Raw genomic sequence first — 23,157 nt, 5'->3', positions numbered from 1 at the left:
GCAAATGTTCTGGTTATTGGAATTTTGGTTGCAGTAGTTTGGAAGCAATAGGACCAAATATGGTTTTAGGGCATATTAAATTCTTGTTGCACTTAGCTCAAATATAGCAAGTATGATTGGATAAAGGTTGGAATCCACTTTAAATCTGTATAATCTTTAGAAATAAAGGAAGTTTTCATGGGATATTTCTGACATTAGACATTAAGACATTAAATATTTGAGGGATAGTTTATATGTGGTCATTTAACCTCAAGTCTTCTAAAGTATTCCCTGTATCATAGATTATAAACTTCCCATTTATTAGAATAGAGCCATAGAGCCATTTCATTTCTGGGTTAGCAGTGTTTGGAGATATCTCTTTTTATAAGATATTTCAGTAAAAAGTATTCAAGTTACTATTTCACTTTAATTAAAATTACTGGTATAAAATAATCTCTCTAGCTTTACTAACCAGTACCAGGGTCACATTTTATAAAACTCAACTCCAGTTTGTTACAGATTTTTGTTAGAGAATTTGTTAATTCAGTGTAAAGGTTCTCAATTATACTGTTGTTTCATTTTTTTTATGAGAAGAAAGATTAGAAGAGGGTAAAATAATCATGAACTATGATCCAGGGGGAATAGTAATTATAAAAAGGGTCAAAAAGGAAGGAAAAGTAAAAGAGGCTTAAAAATAAGACAAAACCATTTAATCGACTTCTGGGAAATATTATAGTTTGCATAAATAAAGTATAAAGATTTAATAAGGCACAGTGAATAACTATATAAACATTACAAACTGGCCACTGTTGGACAGTTAAGAGAAAAGTGAAATTTAAGAAACAAAACTTTCATAATCTTCCTTCTACAATCAGAAAGGTTTCTAGGTAAACTTTCAGATCTAGTGCCTCTAGGGAGAAAAGATCATTATTAGATATGCATGCCTTCACTGGATAACCCAATAAATATTTGAGTTGGAGGTCCTATCTCCAATGAAGTTAAAAACAAATTTGAGGGAAGAGGTCAGGTTAGCATGTTTTAGAGCTACTGGTAACCTATAATTTATGGTGACATTAATTACATGATCTGAAGCTTAATCCTTTACTAAATTAAAGAGTTTACAGCAATGACCAAAAAAATTGCCATCACATACCATTCATGAACTACCATACCACAGATCCATATAACTGAAGATTCCAAGTGAAAAATTATCTTTCCTAAATCTTTCAGATTTCAGTTGAAGAACTTAGTGGCTAGATGTTCATGTTCACTGATAGCAGATTTCTGTAATAGGTCCACTGTACCTTTGTTAAAGGAGTTTCTTTGAAGCTACATTTTATATAAAAATATTTAAGATTGACAGCTTGATGCTGCTTAGAACAACCATTAATCTCTGAAAGCACTTAAGTCTGTGAATAGGCTTTTAAGAGCAGCATTTCTGAAATACTCCACACATTCTTCCTTACCCACATTTAGTTATAAATCAAAATCATACAGATCTCTCATAAGATTATGAGCACATATTTAGGAATATTTTCAAAATTAGTTTCATATTATACTTCAGTAAGTGTTACCAGAAGCACAGTGGGCTCTGGAGAGCTGACCAAACCTGGGTTAAGCAAACTGTCCACTCTACTGTTGTTAACTTCAAAGAAGAGAATGACTTCACTATGCTACTGTGGCACTTGGTACAGTATTAACAGTAGCCCCTGAAGGGTCAAGTCTTCATCTGTCCCTCACCCCACCATCCTCCCTCCAACTACTTGGCCCACAGGAAACACTCAGGGTCCACTGAGTCACAAAACCAGGATGCCATGTGGATAATCACTGGATATTACCACTTGAATAGAAATACATTAATAAATACATCCCGTAACTAGTGTTTTTAATGTTATGTTCAAAGCTAGTTATTTAATTTGAATAATTGTTGAAAAAGAATGTAAGATTAACCTGCATTAAATGGAAACCCATCTTAGAACTGGTGTTACAAACTCACCTTTTCATAAAATACCCTCAAGGAAAGAAAAATCAAAGTGCTTTTGTCTTGTTCCTTTTATTACACACTCAGTGAGCCATCCTTAGTATGAAATTAATGGTTAGATTTATAAATGTAAGATGACAGAAAATCTAGGGGGCGGGGATCCTCATTTCAGTCTGAGACTAGAAAGATCAACTCCAGTTAGTAATTTAAGTATTTTTTTTCTTACAAACACCAATGACAGACAAGCTTGATAATTTAACACTTAATGGGCAATTAGGGCTCTAAAATGTCCTTAATTTCTTTAAAGAACATTTTAAAGCCAAAACCCTAATGTGACACACAGAAAAAGCAAAGTACAAATGATCAAATTTCAGATCTGCCTTTTGCTAGATAGAGCCTAAGAATGAAGAAACATTTTTCCCCTTCCAGATAATAATTTAAAATATAAATAATTGTATTAAGTCCCACTGAATAAAGAATGTGAAAGTTCCTGGTATTATAAAAACGCTAGAGTTTGAAGTCTGATAGTAACTCTATGGTGGGACAGAGACTGGATTTTGTTTGCTTTCCCTAATTACTTCACAGTCTCCCTCCATTTCAAAATTGAGATTGACAAATGAACTGGATGCCACTGTTTCTGGTTGATCCCTCTGGACAATGGAATCAGCCTGCAGTTTATTCTGCTGGTATTGTCTTTCTGCTTCTTCAGGCATTCTGTTTTCTTCTTCTTCTTCTTCTTCCTAAAAAGAGGAAATAATCAAGAATAGATGAAATATAAATGCCTAAAAGGAATAGTATTTGTTCCCCACTTTCAACTGCTTGTGCCTTTTTTTTAAAAACTAAAACAACAGTGACATGTCCAATTCAGTCTCATCTAATTAAGCCAAGACATACCTCCTTGACCCATGTTCCCAAACTGAAATGGGAACTATCATGTGACATTTTAAGGAAAGGGAAGTCATTTTTAAGTATGGTACAGCACTGCTTAGATGGGTCCTGAATTAACTTTGACAGAGGCTAAATCTTTCAGATTAATTCTAATCTAAATAAATAGCTAAATACTGCATCACTTCAATTACAGGGTATTAGCCTATTCAGTGGAATAGGGTGGTCCAGTCACTAAATGGTATAAAATGGTTAATGTTCCCCAAAGCAGGTAGTATACAGATAATTTCTAGGTCCAGGACTTCTAAATTCTTGGAGGAAGCGGGTATTGTATTGGTCAATGATGTATGGGTACTCAGTACAGAGCAGGTAACCAGTCAAGATTGATTTAGATCTTGCTTGAGAGAACACAAGAAAGAGAGACACTGGGGAGTCTATTACAATAGTCCAGATGAGGTGATGAGGCTCTGAACATGGCTGGAAGTGTTAAAAACACTCATTTGTTCATAAAAGGAGTTTTGAAACCATATAACAAATATAAAGTCAGCAGTCTCTTCCAGATGCATGGCCAGCCACTCCCCCGGTGCACTCTGCTCCAGTGACAAAGGACCAGTCCTGCCACTTCTCCAAATACACAACTTATCCTCATGCCTCTACATTCTTGCTTTAGCTGAATTCCCCTCCCCATTTGCTTGAAGAATAATACAAGATTTATTTCGTGTTCACCAATATACACTGGGTGCTTTTCTAAGCATTTTATGTATCAACTCATTTAATCCTTGGAGCCACCCTGAACATGGATGCCACAATTTTCCTCATTATAAAGATGAAGAAACTGAGGCTTACAAAAGTTAAGTGCAAGATTTGCACCGATGGTTTTCAAAGTTAGAAGTGGGCAGTCAGAATTTGAATTTGGACCCTTTGGTTCTTCAGCCTATGCTCTTAGTAGCTAAACTTTTCTCAAGGCTAAACTCATTTCATCCCAACCCTAAAACCTCACTACATTTGCAGACAAATTGCCTCACCTCTTTGTGCCTTAACACCTGGCACTTACATATTTCTAGTACTTGTAATTTTCTGTGCTTCAAATCCTCCACTTCTCCTACATCCAGTCTACAGGTTCTAAGTACAGAGACTGTCTTATTTCCTCATCTGAAAACTGTAATAATAATCCAAAGAGAGATGTATGAAGATTAAATAAGATCATATATAAGGCACCTCACATAACACCTAGCCCAATGAAATTCAGCTTAGTCTCACACCAAGATCCTAGGGAAATTTCAGTTTACAAACATATAAATTAAAAATATCTAACTTGATTAATTAGTAACTCTACAATGAAATGCCTACCCTAAGGGAGCTCTCTTTGGGGCAGCTAGAGAGGATATATATATGCTCATTACACAACTCATTAAGTCCACAGTATACCAAACTGAAGCAAAAAAATGTAACACAAAAATGGAGACACACCTCCTTCTTCATCCGGTAATACTCATCAATGGCATATTGGTACTTTGGGGTGCTGATGCCCAAAACAGATGCAATCTTCTCTCCAAGAAAGTCACACACTGAAGATACAAAAGTTAAATGGCAAAAACCAAACAAACACAAAAACACAAAAGCTAAATGGCTTATATAACTCCATAAACATTTCTTGAGCACATTCTCTGTGCAAGGCACTGTTAAGAATACAAAAGTTACAGACCCTGCCCTGAGGGAGATTATGAACACTCAGTACATCTCTTCTCTGTATCTTCCTCGATTTCCTCAAGAGGCACTAGTAGCTCCTTCTGGGTTCCCAACAACACTCTGCTCATATCTCCAATTATACATGTATCATCATGTATTATAATTATCTATTACATGTCTATTTTTTCAAGAAAAAACATAGACTTAGAGAGTTGGGACATCATTAGACTCTAGGGGAGGAACGGCTTGCACTATAACATTCCCTGACGGCCTGCCACATGCCAGGCACTGTGAAAGGTTAGACTCAGAGGGGTTGATGAAGCAGATTCGAAAGGTAATCCAGTTCTGGAAATGGAAGATTTTCCTTACACCGCACTATCTATTAAAATTGAGTGCTCAGCAATGGAGTATTATACCTCCATCAGAAAGGACGAATACCCAACTTTTGTAGCAACATGGACAGGACTGGAAGAAATTATGCTGAGCAAAATAAGTCAAGCAGAAAGAGTCAAGTATCATATGGTCTCACTTATTTGTGGAGCATAACAAATAACATGGAGGACATGGGGAGATGGAGAGGAGAGGGAGTTGAGGGAAACTGGAAGGGGAGATGAACCATGAGAGACTATGGACTCTGAAAAACAACCAGAGGGTTATGAAGGGGCGGCAGGGGGGTGGGGGGGTGGGAGGTTGAGGAACCAGGTGGTGGGTAATAGGGAGGACACGTACTGCATGGAGCACTGGGTGTGATGCCAAAACAATGAACACTGTTATGCTGTAAATAAACAAATAAAAATAAAAAAAAAAATTGAGTGCTCAGTAAATGTTTCTTGAATGAATTACTATTCAAAATTACCTATAATAAAAAGCAGAAAATGATAGAAGCTATCGCAGAGTTGAAATTGAAAATAGAGGAAAGCTTTATAATTTAAAACCTATATTTATAATTAGCATGATTAACTCATATGTTGATAGTTCATTTCCTTCAATACGATTTAGTTATAGCTCAACTTAAGATATGAGGAATTAATGAAATTAAAAATAAATGAACTGTATAATACAGGCTCTAGAATAGTCAAACAGAGTAAGAACAGTATCAGCACAAAACCATGTAACCATGTAAAACAGCAAAATGGTTGCTAACACAGAAGGTTCAGAAACATAAAAATTAATATAAAATAAATTAATAAAGCCATTTTTCAGTTCTCTAAAAAAAACCCACCATCTGAAAGTGAAGAATGTTTTAAAGTGAAGTACAAGTTAGATTAATATCCAATGCTAGCTAGCAGCTGAGAACAGTGATTAACCCCTAATGTTTCTCCTTCACTTTGGAAACACCCCATTTGGTAAAGTTCTTGTTCTTGCAGCATATTATAGCAGTTATACAATATTCAAACAGAAAAGTAATACCTGAGAGGGTTGATGTGGCAGCTCGGAGCATGTAAAACCATAAGTAGGGGCCCCAGGTGAGTTTTGTCTGCAACGAGAAGTCAGGTTACCAACATTCATACCTAAACCCATTGGGTATATTTAGGCCAGAATGAAGCAATGAAATATTTGGTTGGCACATAGAATATTCTATAGATAATACTACAGACTACAATCCAATTAAAAATTTAGAAGCTTTAGAGACAGAATTCCACAAAGACTTTTTATATTTACCCATATAACTATAATATTTACCCTAAGTCTGTGGAATAACCAAAGAAAGCAGCAGCAACTGAAATGGAGTTGGTATGAATTGACAATCTACAGCCTCTTCGCCTGTCTTGCTGCTTTTTTGTCTCCATTGTTCATAAGCACAATATCAGAGAGAGTATGCAATAAATAGAAAGGAACCTTAAGAAATCATACAGTACAACATACTTATAGTACAGCGAGGAAATTGAGATTCAGAGAAAGTAAGCAGGATAAGTAACACATCAAATGAACTTTCAATGATGGGAAAATAAGTGACCAGTAAATGGCAAGGTGAGTATTTTGTTTCTTTAAGGATTAAGAAGGGCCTGGGGTGCTTGGGTGCATCTGCCTTGGGCTCAGGTCATGATCCCAGACTCCTGGGATGAAGTCCCACATCAGGCTCCTTGTTCAGCAGGAAGCCTGCTTCTCCCTCTGCCTCTGCCTGCTACTACTTGTGCTCACTCTCTCTGACAAATAAATAAATAAAATCTTAAAAAGGATTAAGAAGGGCCTAGACTATATACCCCAAGACAAACTCCATGTGCATTTAGTAAAGAAGGACAAATGGCAGAAGGCAATCTACACTGCACAACTCCACTATTAATCTTGGTGCTGTTGTTGCCATAGAACACTTCTGTGAAGCTTGCCACACAGACAACAGTTTGCTTCCGTGGATGGAATCAGTAATAAAAGCATGCTTCATTGTACTAATATTTCTGTTTACCAAAAGAAAGCATAGTATAGAACAATCAATCAAATAATATTATTAATAGTATTATTATTCTAATATTGTTTCCAGGAAGAAGAAAAATGATGAAATTATACATAATATTCTTAGCTAAGATATACATTCATGATTTTAAGGTATGAAAACAGAAAACACAAGAGTATCTGTAAGACCGGGTAGATGGACTAAAGAGAAAAAGGGGAAACACACAACAGTCTTCCCATGAAAAACAGGTATGCTGACTTCTGTGACAGTATTCTTGAAAAGAAACAGAAGTGAGTTAGCTCTTTTATCTCTATCTACGTAAGAATGAGTGTTCAAGCAAAAAAATACATTCAACTAAGAAAATACTGTATATTTGACTCTCTCAATCAAATCCACTGTATCTTCTATATTCAAAGCTGGAAGCACCTCTCTTATGTGGGGATAAGGGTTATTTTAGGGACCCTGTTTAAGATGCTCTCATCTAGGGCAGGGCAAAGAGGGTCATCATCTCTGCTCCTTCTGCTGACACTCCCATGTTCGTGATGGGTGTGAACCAAGAGAAGTATGACAACTCCCTCAAGATTGTCAGCAATGCCTCCTGTACCACCAACTGCTTGGCTTCTTTGGCCAAGGTCATCCTTGACAACTTCGGCATCATGGGGGGACTCATGACCACCATCCATGCCATCACCACCACCCAGAAGACCATGGACAGCCCCTCTGGGAAGCTGTGGCGTGACAGCTGAAGGGCTGCCCAGAACATCATCCCTGCTTCCACTGGTGCGGCCAAGGCTGTAGGCAAGGTCATCCCTGAGGTGAATGGAAAGCTCACTGGCATGGCCTTCCGTGTCCCCACCTGCAACATGTTGGTTGTGGATCTGACCTGCCACCTGGAGAAAGCTGCCAAATACGATGACATCAAGAAGGTGGCGAAGCAGGCATCAGAGGGCCCCCTCAAGGGCATCCTGGGGTACACTGAGGACCAGGTTTTCTCCTGTGACTTTAACAGTGACACCCATTCTTCCACCTTCGATGAGGGGGCTGGCATTGCTCTCAATGACCACTTTGTCAAGCTCATTTCCTGGTATGACAATGAATTTGGCTAGAGCAACCAGGTGGTGGACCTTATGGTCTACCTGGCCTCCAAGAAGTAAGAGGCCCTTGGACCACCAGCCCCAGCCAGAGCAAGAGGAAGAGAGAGGCCCTCAGCTGCTGGGGAATCCCTGCCCCAATTTATCCCCCGAAACACTGAGAATCTCCCAACCTCCACTGTTTCCATCCCAGACCCCCTGAAGAAGGAGAGGGGCTTGGGGAACCCCCCCTTGTCATGTACCATCAATAAAGTATACTGTACCCAGCCCGGAAAAAAAAAAAAATTCTCATCTTGGTGTTTACATTACAGTTTTTATAGCAAACAGGACAGTGCAGTAATATAGGGAATGGAACCAGTTTCTGTAACACATGATAATGGCAGGGCCAATAAACTACTTAGAAAAGGATTAAGCAGGCTCTTGAAGGAAAGCATGTATTTCTCAGTGGACCAATTCTCCTGGAGTTGTTTCTAGAGAGAACAATTGCTAATATCCATGCAGTGACTACCAAAGAGTCAAACCTGCTCCAGAGCTGAGGAACTGGTTAAGGATCCCTGAATTACATCTATCATTATCACACACAATTACACAGAATGAATGCATGGGGCTCTTTGTTTAGACACTGATCTTACTGAATTGAAAGGACAGATGACTCAAGAGCCTACATTGGAACCTTGCCACCACTGCCAGCATCAACACTACGCCACTACCCCAGTAACAAGAGAAATGGGCCAGATCTTGGTCTTCAAGACTTCCAGTTTATGGTGCAAACTTAAGCTGATTCATTTTTTTCTCCAAAAACTTAAGTATCTATCCCTACCTGAATAATTGAGTATCCACCCCTTCCTTAATAAGAACTATTCAGACTTGCTATCTTTTTTTGTTTTTAAACAACTTATTTTTTAATTTTTTTAAAAGATTTATTTATTTATTGGGACACCAGGGTGGCTCAGTTGGTTAAGCCGATGCCTTTGGCTCAGGTCATGATCCCAGAGTCCTGGGATCGAGTCCCGCATCCGGCTCCTTGCTCTTCAGGGAGCCTGCTTCTCTTGCTGCCTCTGCCTACCTCTCTGCCTGCTTGTGTGTGCTCTCTCTCTCTGACAAATAAACAAATAAATAAAATCTTTTAAAAAAAAAGATTTATTTATTTATTGACAGAGAAAAATCAAAAGTAGGCAGAGAGGCAGGCAGAGAGAGGGGGGGAAGCAGGCTCCCTGCCAAGCAGAGTGCCTGATGCGGGGCTCGATCCCAGGACCCTGGGATCATGACCTGAGCCAAAAGCAGAGGCCCAACCCACTGAGCCACCCAGGTGCCCCATTAAACAACTTATTTTTTTTTTAAGATTTTATTTATTTATTTGACAGAGAGAGAGAGAGATCACAAGTAAGCAGAGTGGCAGGCAGAGAGAGAAGGGGAAGCAGGCTCCCCACTGAGCAGAGAGCCCAACGCGGGGCTTGATCCCAGCACACTGAGACCATGACCTGAGCTGAAGGTAGAGGCTTAACCCACTGAGCCACCCAGGCGCCCCACAACTTATTTTTTTTTTTAAGATTTTATTTATTTATTTGACAGAAAGAGATCACAAGTAGGCAGAGAGACAGGCAGAGAGAGAGAGGAGGAAGCAGGCTCCCTGCTGAGCAGAGAGCCTGATGCGGGGCTCGATCCCAGGACCCTGAGATCATGACCTGAGCTGAAGGCAGAGGCTTTAACCCACTGAGCCACCCAGGCGCCCCTAAACAACTTATTTTTAAATTACAAAAGTCACGCTTATTTTTTGTAGAACACTTAAGAAAATGGAGCAAAATCTAAGGAAAATCAAAGCCACCCATTTTTCTACCACCTGTAGATAATTATCACTGATATTTTAATTTATTTTCCAAGCCTTTTCCTAAGCATGTATGTTTTTACAACATTGCTGTATTTTTCTATACCCTGCTGTTTTCCCCATTTATAATACTTGTATTTAACCAAAAGGACTGAAATCAAGACCTCCAAGAGCTATTTCCACTTCCTTCTTCACTGTAGCATTACTCATAACAGCCAAGATGTAGAAGCAACCTAAATGTCCACTGATGAATGAATGGATAAAGAAAATGTGGGAATACATATAATGGAAAAATGCAGCCTTAAAAAAAAGAAGGGAATCCTACTGTATACAACAACATAGATGAACCTTGAGGACATTATGTTAATAAAATAAGCCAGTCACAGAAAGACAAATACTGCATAACAGAACATCAATCAGCATTTCTGCCCCTGCCCACAAGCCACCTATTACTGAGACTGTTTCAGGTGAGTGCAGTTGACAGGTGCGGGCTCCCTCCTTCTTCTGTCAGCTCCCGTTGATGGAATGGTAGAGCCACTGAGAATCCTAGGGCACTGACAGTCTCTGTTCATGAGGCAGCAAAAAAACCCCAAAAGATCTAAGGCTACTGCTCCCCACCTCTACCAGCACTCAGCTCCTAAAGCAGGGCTGTCACTCAGGAATGCAACACTGTGCCTACCCCCAACTTCAGAGCTCTGGCTAAGAGGTTTTGCCCAGGAGGAAAAGTAAGCCATAAAACAGCTTCTAATCTGTTCTCAAATGAACTGACTTCATTTGCAACAGAGCTGCCACCAAGGCCAAAGGGTGCTCTCAAAATCAGGAGAGACTGTGGTAAGAGGTAATTGAGAGGAAGTTCTTAGATTCCCTGAAGATGCAGGCTAAACTAAAGGCTAGCTAGTCTGTAGCAGAGAACAGGAGGTGGGGAGGAGACAGACTTCACTAAAATAATCCAGCAGTCACTAAACAAACAAAACACAAAAAACAAGCAAATAACAAGGGGGTGGGGAGGAGAAGGTAAGGGCAGTATCCAGAGTTGTTGTAATATATTGTCTAAAATGTACAAAAAATTAAGAGACATACAAAGAAACAGAAGTATGCTATACACAGGAAGAAAAGCAGGCAATAGAATCTATACATGAGTGACTAGATGCTGGATTTAAAAGAAAAAAATGTCAAAGCAACTTTTCTAAGTATGTTCAAAGAACTAAGGAAACCATAATTAAAGAAATAAAGGAAAGTATAACAAAGCTGCATTGAATGGAGAATATTAATAAAGAGATAAAAATTATTTTTTTCAACATTTTTAAAAAATATTTTTATTTATTTGACAGACAGATCACAAGTAGGCAGAGAGGCAGGCAGAGAGAGAGGAGGAGGAGTCAGGCTCCCTGCTGAGCAGAGAGCCCGATGCGAGGCTTGATCCCAGGACCCTGGGATCATGACCTGAGCCGAAGGCAGAGGCTTTAACCACTGAGCCACCCAGGCACCCCAAGGAGATAAAAATTATTAATGGAGAGGCACCTGGGTGGCTCAGTCAGTTAAGCATCTGACTCTTGATTTTGGCTCAGGTTCCTGAGATGGAGAGCCCCATGTTGTAGGGCTCCACTCAGCAGGGAGTCTGTTTCTCTCGCACTTTCTCTCCCTCTAACCCTAACCCCATGCTCACATTCTCTCTCTCCCCAAAATAAATAAATAAATAAATCTTAAAAAAAATTATTAACAAGAACCAGATGGAAACTTTGGAGTTGAAAAGTGCAGTAAATGAAAAATTCAGTAGAAGGGACTTAATAGAACAAAAACACAAAAATGAAGGGAACAGACAACTCAACAATAACAGGTGGAGACTTTGATGGCCCATTTTCAATAACAAATAGGACAACCAGGCAGATCAACAAGGAAACAGAAGACTTGAAAAACACTATGAGCCAACCAGACCTAACAGACACCTACAGAACACGTGACCAAACAACAGAATCTACATTCTCCTCAAGTATAAACAGAACATTCTCCAAGACAGACCACATGCTAGGCCATAAAACAAACTTCAATTTAAAAGGAGAAATAATACAAGTATATTCTTCAACCACATGGGGTGAAATTAGAAATCAAGAACGGGCATCTGGGTGGCTCAGTTGGTTAAGTGTCCAACTCAACTCAGGTCTTGATCTCAGGGTTATGAGTTCAAGCCCCACACTGGGCTCCACGCTGGGTATGGAGCCTACTAAAAACAAGAAAAACAATCAAGAACAGAAAATAAAATGTGAAAACTTAACAAATATATGGGAAGTAGATAACATACTCTTAAATAACCAATAGGTCAAAGAAAACACTTTGAGATGAATGAAAATGAAGGTGTAACATACAAAACTTATGAGATGTAACTAAAGCAGTTCTTAAAGGGAAATTCATAGCTAATTAATAAAGAAGAAAGATAACTTTCCTTTAATAAAGGAAAGATAGGGGCGCCTGGGTGGCTCAGTGGGTTAAAGCCTCTGCCTTCAGCTCAGGTCATGATCCCAGAGTCCGGGGATTGAGCCCTGCATCAGGCTCTCTGCTTGGCAGGGAGCCTGCTTCCTCCTCTTCCTTTCTGCCTGCCTCTCTGCCTGCTTGTGATTTCTGTCTGTCAAATAAATAAATAAAATCTTTTAAAAAAAAATAATAAAGGAAAGATAACCTTCCACCTTAAGACACGGGAAAAAATAAAGCAAACTAGGCCTAAAACAAGCAAAAGGAAGGAAATAAAGACTAGTGTGAAAACTAATGAAATGGATAAAGAAACGAGAAAAAAACCAGTGAAACCAAAAGCTGGTTCTTGGAAAAGATCAAAAAATTGGCAAACCTTTTGCTAAAGTAAACTGACCCAAGAGCAAAGAAGGAAGACCCAAATAACTAGAATCAGAAAAGAAAAAATGAAAAGGACTATAAAGGAATACTATGAACAACTACATGACAACAAATTTGGTAACATATGAAATAAACAAAACTACCAAAATGGACTTAGAAATAAGACACTTTTGGAATCAAAAAACCATATACAATGAAAAGCCTAAGCAGCTTCACAAGTAAGGTCTACCAAACATTTAAATAAGAATTAATACCAATTCTTCACAAACTCTCCCCAAAGAACCAACCAACAAAAAACCCACAAGAGGAAGGAACAGTTCCCAACTCATTTTATGAAGCCAGTATTACTCTGGAACCAAAACCAGACAAAGACATCACAAGAAAATTATAGACCTAAATTTTTTTATGAGTACGGGTACAAAAATTCCCAATAATTACTAGCAAACTAAATCCAGCAACATATAAAAAGAACTATATACCATTATCAAGTGGGTTTTATCCTAGGAATATAAGGCTAGTTTTACAGCCAAAAATCAACCCATGTCACCATTACCAACAGAATAAAGAACAAGGCAGTTCCACAAATGTTTAAATATAGTTAGCATATGACCTGGCAATTCCACTCATAGGTACATAGCCAAGAGAAATTAAAAACTGTATCTAAATGTTCACACCAGCGTCACTCATAGTAGCCAAAAGGTAGAAATAGCCCAAAAGTCCATATACTGACAAATGTGGTATCTCAAAAAAAGGAATGAAATTCTGACATATGCTATAACATGTATGAACGTTGAAAACATGCTAAATCAAAGAAGGCAGTTACACAAGATCACTTGTTATGTGATTTCATTCTATGAAATGTCCATAATAGGAAAATCTGTAGAAAGAAAGTTGATGGTGATTATCAGGAGTTGGGGAGATGAGGGATAATGTACAATAACTAAAGGGTACTGAGTTTCTTTTTGAGGTGACGCAAATGTACTAAAACTGACTGTGGTAATGGTTGTGCACGTCTATGAATATACTAAAAGCCACATCACTATAACTTTAAATCCGCGAATTGTATGCTACGTGAACTGTATCTCACTAAAGTAAATTTTTAGGCAAGTAGGAAGGATGCATTTTCTTCCATGCAATGCTTTTATTTTTTAATGCTCAAATTCCTTATTTAATAAATAAAATTGATTTAATACAATTTATTTATTTAATAAATAAAATAGAAGATTTAGTTTATTATTGGAGAGAAAGAGTATGTGTGAGAAGGGGAAGAGCAGGGAGAGAGACGAGCAGACTCCACATTGAGCATGAAGCCTAATGCAGGGCTTGATCCCACAACCCAGAGATCATGACCTAAGTTAAAACCAAGAGTCAGATGCCCAAGTGACTGAGCCACCCAGGTTCCCCAGTATGCAATGCTTTTAGTATCACTTTCTATGTAATAGAGAGCAACTACTGAGACAATGATTTTTAAAAACATACAGACAGATACAAATGTATACCGACAAATAAGAACTAACCCCTTCAAAGTAATTTAAAAGAAAAATACTTTTTCCAGATCCCAGGGTCCTGGGATCGAGCCCCGCATCGGGCTCTCTGCTTGGCAGGGAGCCTGCTTCCTCCTCTCTCTGTCTCTGCCTGCCTCTCTCCCTACTTGTGATTTCTATCTGTCAAATAAATAAATAAAATAAAATAAAATAAAATAAAATAAACTTTTTCCAACAATTCTCCCAGTGCATGAAACTCCTCTGTAATATTCTGCATGCATTTGGAAATGCCATCAGAGTATACTGCATGGTCCTTTGAATATATTCTATAGTAGAGACTCTGGATCTAATTTTTTTTAATAACCAAAATCTATCAAAAGCCAAATCTGATGAAATACTAGTGATAACATTTTTAAAATCAAATACAAATTAATAATTCTCTATCCTGCTATCCTTCTTTACAGCACTTTACAGTCTGATAATTATAATATGTACTTATTGCTGTCTTCCCACTAGCATATAAGAGCAAAAATTTATGTTGCCCATCGGTGCATCACTAGTGCCCAAAACAGTACCTACTAGAAAGTCAGTAAATACTGATCAACTAAACACTTCAAAGACTACTTAGAAGGACAACACTCCTTTTTAAGAATGTATAGCTTGTCCTATAATTTTATAGTTAACATCATGTATAATTTAGAAATTCTTAAATTTAGCTGATGAGGCACATAAAGTTAAGAACCATAGATTCCTATCTTCCAGTCAAAACTTGAAGCAATAATGTAAAAAAGAACTGATGAATCCTAAATTTTAGGTGGAAACTACTGTGGCAGCATAATCCTTAATTCAAAGGGACTGAAATCCAAGCACTCTCTTTAGTAAGATAAATCTTAAAGAAACGTAGCCACACTGACAAACTACTCTGACACTCAAGCTATTTAAGACTACTGAAATGCAGGAATATTTCCATCCATGTGTGTAAAAATACTGTTTTTTATCCAAATCATAATGTATACTTTTATAACCAAAATATAGTTGATTTAAACCTCAAAAGACCCCTTTCATCAATGTTTAAGGGGAAACAAATCAATTTTAAAAACTATTGACAGTGCCTTCTTAGCACCCTAGGCAGTGTGGGAGTCTCATAAAAAACTATTAATAAGGGGCGCCTGGGTGGCTCGGTGGGTTAAGCCTCTGCCTTTGGCTCAGGTCATGATCTCAGGGTCCTGGGATCGAGGCCCACATCAGGCTTTCTGCTCAGCAAGGAAGTCTGCCTGCCTCTCTGCCTACTTGTGATCTCTCTGTCTGTCAAATAAATAAATAAAGTCTTAAAAAAAATAAAAAACTATTGACAAGAGCATCAAACCTACCGGATCAACAGTAGGCAAAACATCTTTCTTCTCCGGGCCATCGACTTCATCTTCATCTGTGCTGTATTCTTCCATGGTTTCACCACTAACAAAGTGGATGACTCTCCTCGGGACTTTCTTCTTCTTTCCTATAACTCCCAGTTCTACATTTTCAAAGCCTCTTTCACTATTCATCTAATGACAATAAATTAAGATAGTAAATTTCAAGTTAGGTTAATTTTCTTTCATATGGCAAAAAAATTTCGATTGCTTTATTTTAGGGAATAAAGAAACACAAACCAATCCTTAGAGTCTTTTTTTAGAAAATAAGACATCATACACACACAGGAATATCAATAACACAAATGTAGAGTTTAATGAATAATAGAGCAAACATCTACATACCTTCTACAGAGGGCAAAAAATAGAATTTAGCCAAATGAACTTTTTTGAAGTCAACGGCTAAGAAATCAAGCACCACACTTCAAACAGAGCAATTCCAATGCTTATAACTTGCGAAGATACTCTGGACACCAATCGTTTTAAAGAATAATGCTAATTACAGATCAATGCGTAGTATCAAAAGAAATCATACAGATGTACATATATTCGAGACATCAAATAAAATACCAGTTCATGGGAGGGAACTTTCCTAAACCTTTGGATCTGGGCTTAGCTACTTGTGGACAAAACAAAACCCATTCAACTTAACTCTGCTTCTTTCCTTTTCTCAAAACAGGAGTTCCAAATTAAAATGCCTTTTAAGGCTGAGTGGTACCAAAAGTGAGCAAAACTATAAAGGGAAGGGTAGACTCTGAGGAGAAAGCATCTCCAATGAAGACATTTAAACTGAAAAAATGTTTTATAGCACTGTGCAGTCCAAATAAAACTCACCTGTAGATCAAATCTGGAAAACAACCCATTAAGTGTTCTATCTTTGAACTTTCAAATTTCTTAGTCAATAACACATAGGTAACAACAGAGTTTTCCTGATAGTAAGAAGATTTGTCTATGGCGATACCACCCTGAGCACGCCTGATCTTGTCTGATCTCAGAAGCTAAGCAGGGTCATGCCTGGTTAATACTTGGATGGGAGATAGTAAAAACATTTTACAAATTTTAGTGCAATAGTCTATGGAATTCTAATTACAGCCAAATTTCATTCCTAGGGATATACTAACTTTGTGTCAAATATACACCCATGTTCCCAAATTAAGGTAAATGCATATTGTGGGAGAGGACAAAGAGCTTTTCACTGTTATCTTGCCTCAAGTTTTAACTCCTAAGAAAGCCTTTATTTCGGGGCACCTGGGTGGCTCAGTGGATTAAGCCGCTGCCTTCGGCTCAGGTCATGATCTCAGGGTCCTGGGATCGAGCCCCGCATCCGGCTCTCTGCTCCGCAGGGAGCCTGCTTCCTCCTCTCTCTCTCTGCCTGCCTCTCTGCCTACTTGTGATCTCTCTCTGTCAATTAAATAAATAAATAAAGAAAGAAAGAAAGAAAGAAAGCCTTTATTTCGTCTCCTTACTAGAGTACTTCAAAAAGGCACAGTACAAATATGAAGAAAAACCCAGCAAGTGGTTACTCCTAGGGATAGGTACTGAGACGGGGGAGGAGGTACAGGTAAGGGAGTACTCAAGAGGCCTTTTATTCTTTTTTGTATTTTGTTATTTTTTGTTTTGTTTTGTGAAGAGAATATGTTCATGTATTGCTGATAAAATTTTAAAACTAAACCAAACAAAATGATACAGGACTACAGGACTGCCACAATTAATTGGGAGTCCACATTGGTGGGATTTTCTAGGATGGTCCAGAGTTCAAAAACGTCCTCTATAAGGATTCTTACACTTGTAGGTATGACCACACAATTTAAACCCATGAATGGTGTTCAACCAATAAGAAAGAAAGTTCTTTGAACTGTAGTTCTCTAAAAACGGAGATTAAAAACTGCAGAGTTATACTGATAAAAACAGTGGACTAGAACTGCTCAGTTATACAAATATAAGTAACTTCATTTTTGTATTATTTCCTCTTAATCCTTTTAGTTTCTTTTTTTTTTTTTAATATTTTATTTATTTGACAGCGAGAAATCACAACTAGGCAAAGAGGCAGGCAGAGAGAGAGGAGGAAGCAGGCTCCCCGCGGAGCAGAGAGCCCGATGTAGGGCTCGATCCCCGGACCCTGGGATCATGACCTGAGCTGAAGGCAGAGGCTTTAACCCACTGAGCCACCCAGGTGCCCCCTTTTAGTTTCTTTTTAGAAAATATATATAGCTCTCTGTTCTTCACTTCCCAAAGGTAAGTTTCAGCCATTAGCCAGGATGTGAATCCAGGTATATCTAACCTAAAAAACACATGCAGTGGGGCTTCTGGGTGGCTCACTTGGTTAAGGAGCTAGCTTCGGCTCAGGTCATGATCCCAGGGTCTTGGGATCAAGTCCTACATTGGGCTCCCTGCTCAGCAGACAGCCTGCTTCTCTCTCTTCCTCTGCCTGCCTTTCTGCCTACTTGTGATATCTATCTTTCTGTCAAAATAAAGAAATAAAAATCTTAAAGAAAAACCACACGCATTGCCCCAGGACACTTGAAGACACATCACGGACAGCAACTATAACTGCTGTATAGTGAACTGAGATCATGAAAACCTTGAGAGCATGGGATATCTATGGATTAACCTGAAATAACAAAAGCCACAATTCTCCCTAGCCTGTCTTAAGAGTTCAAACAAATCCCAGCCCTTAATAAAAGATTAGTCCATTTATAATATCCATAAACAAAATGAACAACAAACGGTCCACCATGGGGACACCTGGGTGGCTCATTCGGTTAAGTGTCTGCCTTCAGCTAAGGTCATGATCCCAGGGTCCTGGGATGGAGTCCCGTATCAGGCTCCTTGTTCAGTGGGGAACTTGCTTCTTCCTCTACCTGCCTATTCCCCTTGCTTGTGATCCCCCCATCATCTCTCTGACAAATAAATAAAATCTTTAAAAAGAAAAAAATATGGTCCACTAAGTTCACATGGTCCCCAGACATGGCGCCATTCCTACCCTATCATTTTTCCCCTTGAAATAAGATTTGATTTATGGTTGTTCTAACAACAATATTTCCTTCTACACCATTACTCAGGTCTGTGGATCCATTTACAAGCAAGGGAAAGTCAGAGAAGTTGGGTTAGATCTCCAGTTGTCACACTATCTGGATGGATCTAATGCCAAAGCAACAGTTCCAGTCAGTGAAAATAGCTGAGACCTTTCAGGGTACATCACCATGACCTGTTCCGCGCCCATTAAAGCAGAAGCAGCTTCTCACTGTTCACTCTAGTAATTTCTCATTGGCTGAATTTTTCCTTTCTTAGACAAAGGCAAAGGAGAAGGGCTGTCTCTCATTGGCTCAACTACTTTACCTTCCCTAGACAACTTTAATAAATCAAACATTCCAGCTGGATCATAACTAATAATTAGTATAAACTTAGCTACTATCTCCCTTAACTCTGACTCTTGGCTATATTCTTTCCAAAATATTTTTTTAAACCTACAAAGGTGAAGGCTGAAATACGATTCATAATCTTTTCTTATATTTTAAAGATTTTATTTGTCAGAGAGAGAGAGAGAATGAGAGAGCACACAAGCAGGAGAGGAAGAAGCACTCTCTGCTGAGCAGGGAGCCCAACATGGGACTCGATCCCTGGTGGGATCTGGCCCATAGGCCATAGTTCTGTCAACACCTCATCTTAAGGAACCAGACTGGCACATAAAAAATCTGTGAAAGACAATCTATGACATGTGATTCTGACCTCTTCTTAGGGAATAAAAAAGGGGAAACAGTGAAGGGTGGTAATAATGGCGAAAACCAACCAGAAAATTAATTTGGTGAAAAATTTTCCAACAATTACAAATGAAAGTTATTCTCTGAATTTTCCAAATGTTTCTTTTTTACAGATAAACAATAAACCTCTTAGTAAGAAAAATTTCAGTGTCAATATTACAAATTCCATTTTAGCAAATTTCAAAAATGTGAAAAAAGAGGTTCCTAACACCAGGAAATTAATAGATGCACTGTCAATTCACATTTTATCAAATTTTATGGTTAACCACCAGACCGTATATCTGTTTGTCTAGTTCCCTGAGGCCTGATTTTAATGGCAATTATCTTTTCATACACTTTCATAGAATTTCTTTAAAATATGTACTACACATCATGGATTTCATTCTTTTTTTTTTTTTTTAAAGATTTTATTTTATTTATTTGACAGAGAGAGAGATCACAAGTAGGCAGAGAGGTAGGCAGAGAGGTAGGAGGAAGCAAGCTTCCTGCGGAGCAGAGAGCCCAACGCGGGGCTCGATCCCAGGACCCTGAGATCATGACCTGAGCCGAAGGCAGCGGCTTAATCCACTGAGCCACCCAGGCACCCCATGGATTTCATTCTGTATCACCTTCCCCAACTAGGTAGCTTGCAACATAGCAGTTGGCACAGTGTGTATCCTTCACTGCTATATCCTGTAGTCTACAGTTCTAGTACATCATAAGTTCTTGGTAGCAGAGGTGCTACATAAATGAATAAGTAGTACTGAAATTATAATTATATCTAATCTAATATATATATAATATATATCTAGTCTAATATATATAATTATATATATATAAATGAAATTATAAACTGCTTTAATAAGACTGAGGCTCAGATTTTGGTTCAAAGTTTAGTCAGAGAACTTGCCTGATAAAATGCCACAATAGGTAGTGTATGGCTTGGTTTAAGGTGAAATTCTAAACACAAAGCCAAGCTCCTATTTCTAACTCTTTTCCCTACCCGGCACTTGGAATTGCTCAGTTCTGACAAACTGATGAAGAACAGCAGGCTCTCCATCCATCCAGGTCCCCGCTTCACTGGCCTCTTTTCTTTTACTGTACTCAAAAGCATGGATCTGGGGTTCCCAGAGATGTTTCTGCTTCAGGAATGTGAATGGGAGCAAAAAGGGAAAGTTAGAAAATAGTTTGTATGGTATGAACCCATTTGTGTTTAACACAAAAGAAGATATTATACATGCATAGGAAATCCCAGAATGATTACAAGACAAAGTTACTTTTGGTGAATGTGAGATACTGCCCAGAGGAGTATTCCTATGATTTTCTACTTTCAGCTCAACGGTCTCCTTTAGTGTTTAGATATCTATTACTTTTTCAACCAAATATATGAAAATAACATAATATCACTAAACCAAAAGGAAGAACCTCTCTTCAAACAATACTTAGCTGATAAATCAATACAGGTATGTTTACTTTGCTATTAGAGCGAGTCAAAGCTTGAAGCAGTGGTGAAAACAATTACAGGAACAGAAGGAAAAATCAAATGGAAAATACACCCAGCTTTGTGTCAGCAACAGGTCTCAACTGAAAACGAAATGTGGCTCTCTAACCAATTTAGTGTTGCCACTGAATTCTTTCCTGCTGGTTACTTTCCTCCTTAAGTAAGAGAAAAACAAGAAATTCCATATAAAAACTACTATGTGGAAAAGTTTTTGTTCATGCAAACTACATCTTATACTACAAAAGTTATACTCACATTCAGGCACTGTTCCCTTCGGAATCTGTGGTTGGGGATGGGGGGGTCAGTCTTACTGACATTCTGGTGGTTAGTCTCAAAAATGAAGCCACTAAAAAGGTGGAAAAGATTTCTACATAGAAGCAACTCGGGTTTTTAATGGCCAATACTATATACTCCTGAGTTGGTTTCAGTTAAAGCAATTTCTTCATTAGCTTTACTTCCCAAGATTCTAAACTATTACTTTAGACTACCAAATCCAAAACAAAACAAACCTCTAAACCTTACCTAACTCTCTAAACTTAGGCTATGCAACACAGTAACCACTAGCACCATCTGGCTAATGCTCTCTTAAAATGAGAATAGTTCAAATGGAGATGTGCAGTAGGTGTGACACGCATACACACACAGGATTTCTAAGACTTGTACCAAAAAGAGAATGTAAACTACCTCAGTTAACTTTTCACATTAGTTACGTACTGAAGTTTTTTGTTATATTAGATTAACCAAAATATTAATAATATGCATTAAAACACTAAAATGTATTTTTATTTTTTTAATATGGCTACTAGAAAACGTACAATTAATAACGTAGCTCCCATTATGTTTCCGCTGGGCAACTCCGAGCCTCAGTTACCTCGCGGGTGAAATGGGGATCACTCCCACATCATGCAGAAGTTATTAGGATTAAGTGAAATAAAGCCTGTAAACGCTCAGCACATAGTTGCTATTAGCTAACCAAAGGGCACAAGCCAAGTCAGGCGCTTCCACACGGAGAGGCTGAGAAGCGTCTGCAGCCGCCGCCACCTGGCTTCCAGTTACTCTAAGGACAGCCTTTCGGGGACACGCCTTCCTTCCCTGGCTCGCGGACCGAAGGTGGAATAGCACCCCCGGAAGCCCCGCAATCTGCGGCACCGCCAGCGGAGGGGTTGGTGAGGGACGCCCGGCTGTGCGGAGGCGTCCGCCCCTTCACCCCAAGCCGGTGTCTTTGGGCAGAGGTGGGGCAACAGTGGCAAGAAACCCCGAAACGCATCTCCGGCGGGCGGCCTGCTCGGGGGCAGGCCAAGAGAGCAGCGGGCAGACGAGACAGACACGAGACGGGGCTCCCCTAGCTCCAGCCTCCGCGCCGCCGCCTCCCTCGGCGGCCCCACTTACCTGCCGAGCCGATTCCTTGAACGTCGCGGCGGCCGCAGCTCCCGAGGCTGCAACCACTTCTCCTCCTTCCGCAAGGGTCGCTGGCTCCGGGTCCATCGTCGTCGCCGCCGCAGGGCTGCTGGCGCTAACAAGATAGAACGTCATGGCCGATAAGCCCATTTCCCTCCTCCGCCTCCCCACCCAGGCGCGGACCCTACCGGCGGTCATCAAGAGGAACTCACCCGCTGCGCCCACCTCGCGCCGCGCCCAGCCACGCCGAGGCAGGAGGAGCGGGCCTGCCCTGATGGGTGGGACCGGCCTGAGGGGCGGGGCCTGCGGGCGCCTCGCCCCTCTCGCCGGCTCCTCTGACCACGACTGGCTCGCGTGGGGCGGAGCGAGGCGAGCTGCCTGCCGCACGGCTTCCGGCCCAGCCCACGTCCACCGCTCTCCAAGCCGCCGGCTGGCACCGCCGGTGACGTCATGCCTCGTACCTGCACCTGGAGCTTAACTTCACGATCTGGGCGCAGCCAGCTTCCAGCTGCGTTTTGGGCAGTCCCCACTGTCCCAGCCCTTGGTTTCTGTACTTAAAAAAGGAAACGGTCCCGTGTGTTTCAAAGGCTTGTGAAAATATATTTTAAGATGTAAGGCTCCGCTGCACCTTACTTTTTTTTTTTTTTAAGATTTTGACAGCGAGCGAGAGAGAGAACACAAGCAGGGGGAGTAGGAGAGGGAGAAGCACTCTCCGCTGAGCGGCGAGCCCGATGCGGGGCTCCATCCCAGAAACCTGGGATTATGACCCCAGGAGGCGGGTGCCTAAGGACGGAACCACCCAGGCGCCCCTGTATATTTCATTCCTAACATGGATGACAGTCTAGCCCAAAATACTCTTGAAATAAGAGCCTCAAAGGTAAATTTTGTTTACACTTCTCTGACATGCTTAAGTATAACTAGAAAAAAGTGAGATCTGAA

The 23,157-nt window shown here is 39.7% G+C and overlaps 1 protein-coding gene and 1 pseudogene across 1 annotated transcript; one reads left to right on the top strand and one right to left on the bottom strand.

Annotated features, from left to right (window-relative positions):
* Window positions 1-2,013: 2,013 nt before the first annotated feature.
* Window positions 2,014-22,542, bottom strand: FAM177A1 (family with sequence similarity 177 member A1). Its single transcript, XM_046009621.1, has 6 exons — window positions 22,431-22,542; window positions 22,210-22,333; window positions 15,541-15,714; window positions 5,945-6,011; window positions 4,316-4,413; window positions 2,014-2,700 (listed from the first exon to the last, which is right to left on the bottom strand). Exons 2-6 carry the CDS (start codon window positions 22,303-22,305, stop codon window positions 2,494-2,496), a joined length of 642 nt encoding a protein of 213 aa, XP_045865577.1. The 5' UTR covers window positions 22,306-22,333; window positions 22,431-22,542; the 3' UTR covers window positions 2,014-2,493.
* Window positions 7,186-8,286, top strand: LOC123944485 (annotated as a pseudogene).
* Window positions 22,543-23,157: the final 615 nt, after the last annotated feature.

Source organism: Meles meles, chromosome 6 (genome assembly GCF_922984935.1).
Source record: "Meles meles chromosome 6, mMelMel3.1 paternal haplotype, whole genome shotgun sequence".
Lineage (NCBI taxonomy): Eukaryota > Metazoa > Chordata > Mammalia > Carnivora > Mustelidae > Meles > Meles meles.
The sequence above is the reverse complement of the archived record's forward strand: the minus strand, read 5'-3'. Positions and strand labels throughout refer to the sequence as shown.

What these genes read in the sequence shown, in the direction of transcription:
- FAM177A1 (XM_046009621.1), bottom strand. Translation starts at nt 22,305, where the DNA reads ATGGACCCGGAGCCAGCGACCCTTGCGGAAGGAGGAGAAGTGGTTGCA. An exon ending in TCAAGGAATCGGCTCGGCAG is followed by an intron (nt 15,715 to 22,209) that starts GTAAGTGGGGCC and finishes TATTGTCATTAG; the next exon opens with ATGAATAGTGAAAGAGGCTT. An exon ending in ATTACCGGATGAAGAAGGAG is followed by an intron (nt 2,701 to 4,315) that starts GTGTGTCTCCAT and finishes TCCTCTTTTTAG; the next exon opens with GAAGAAGAAGAAGAAGAAGA.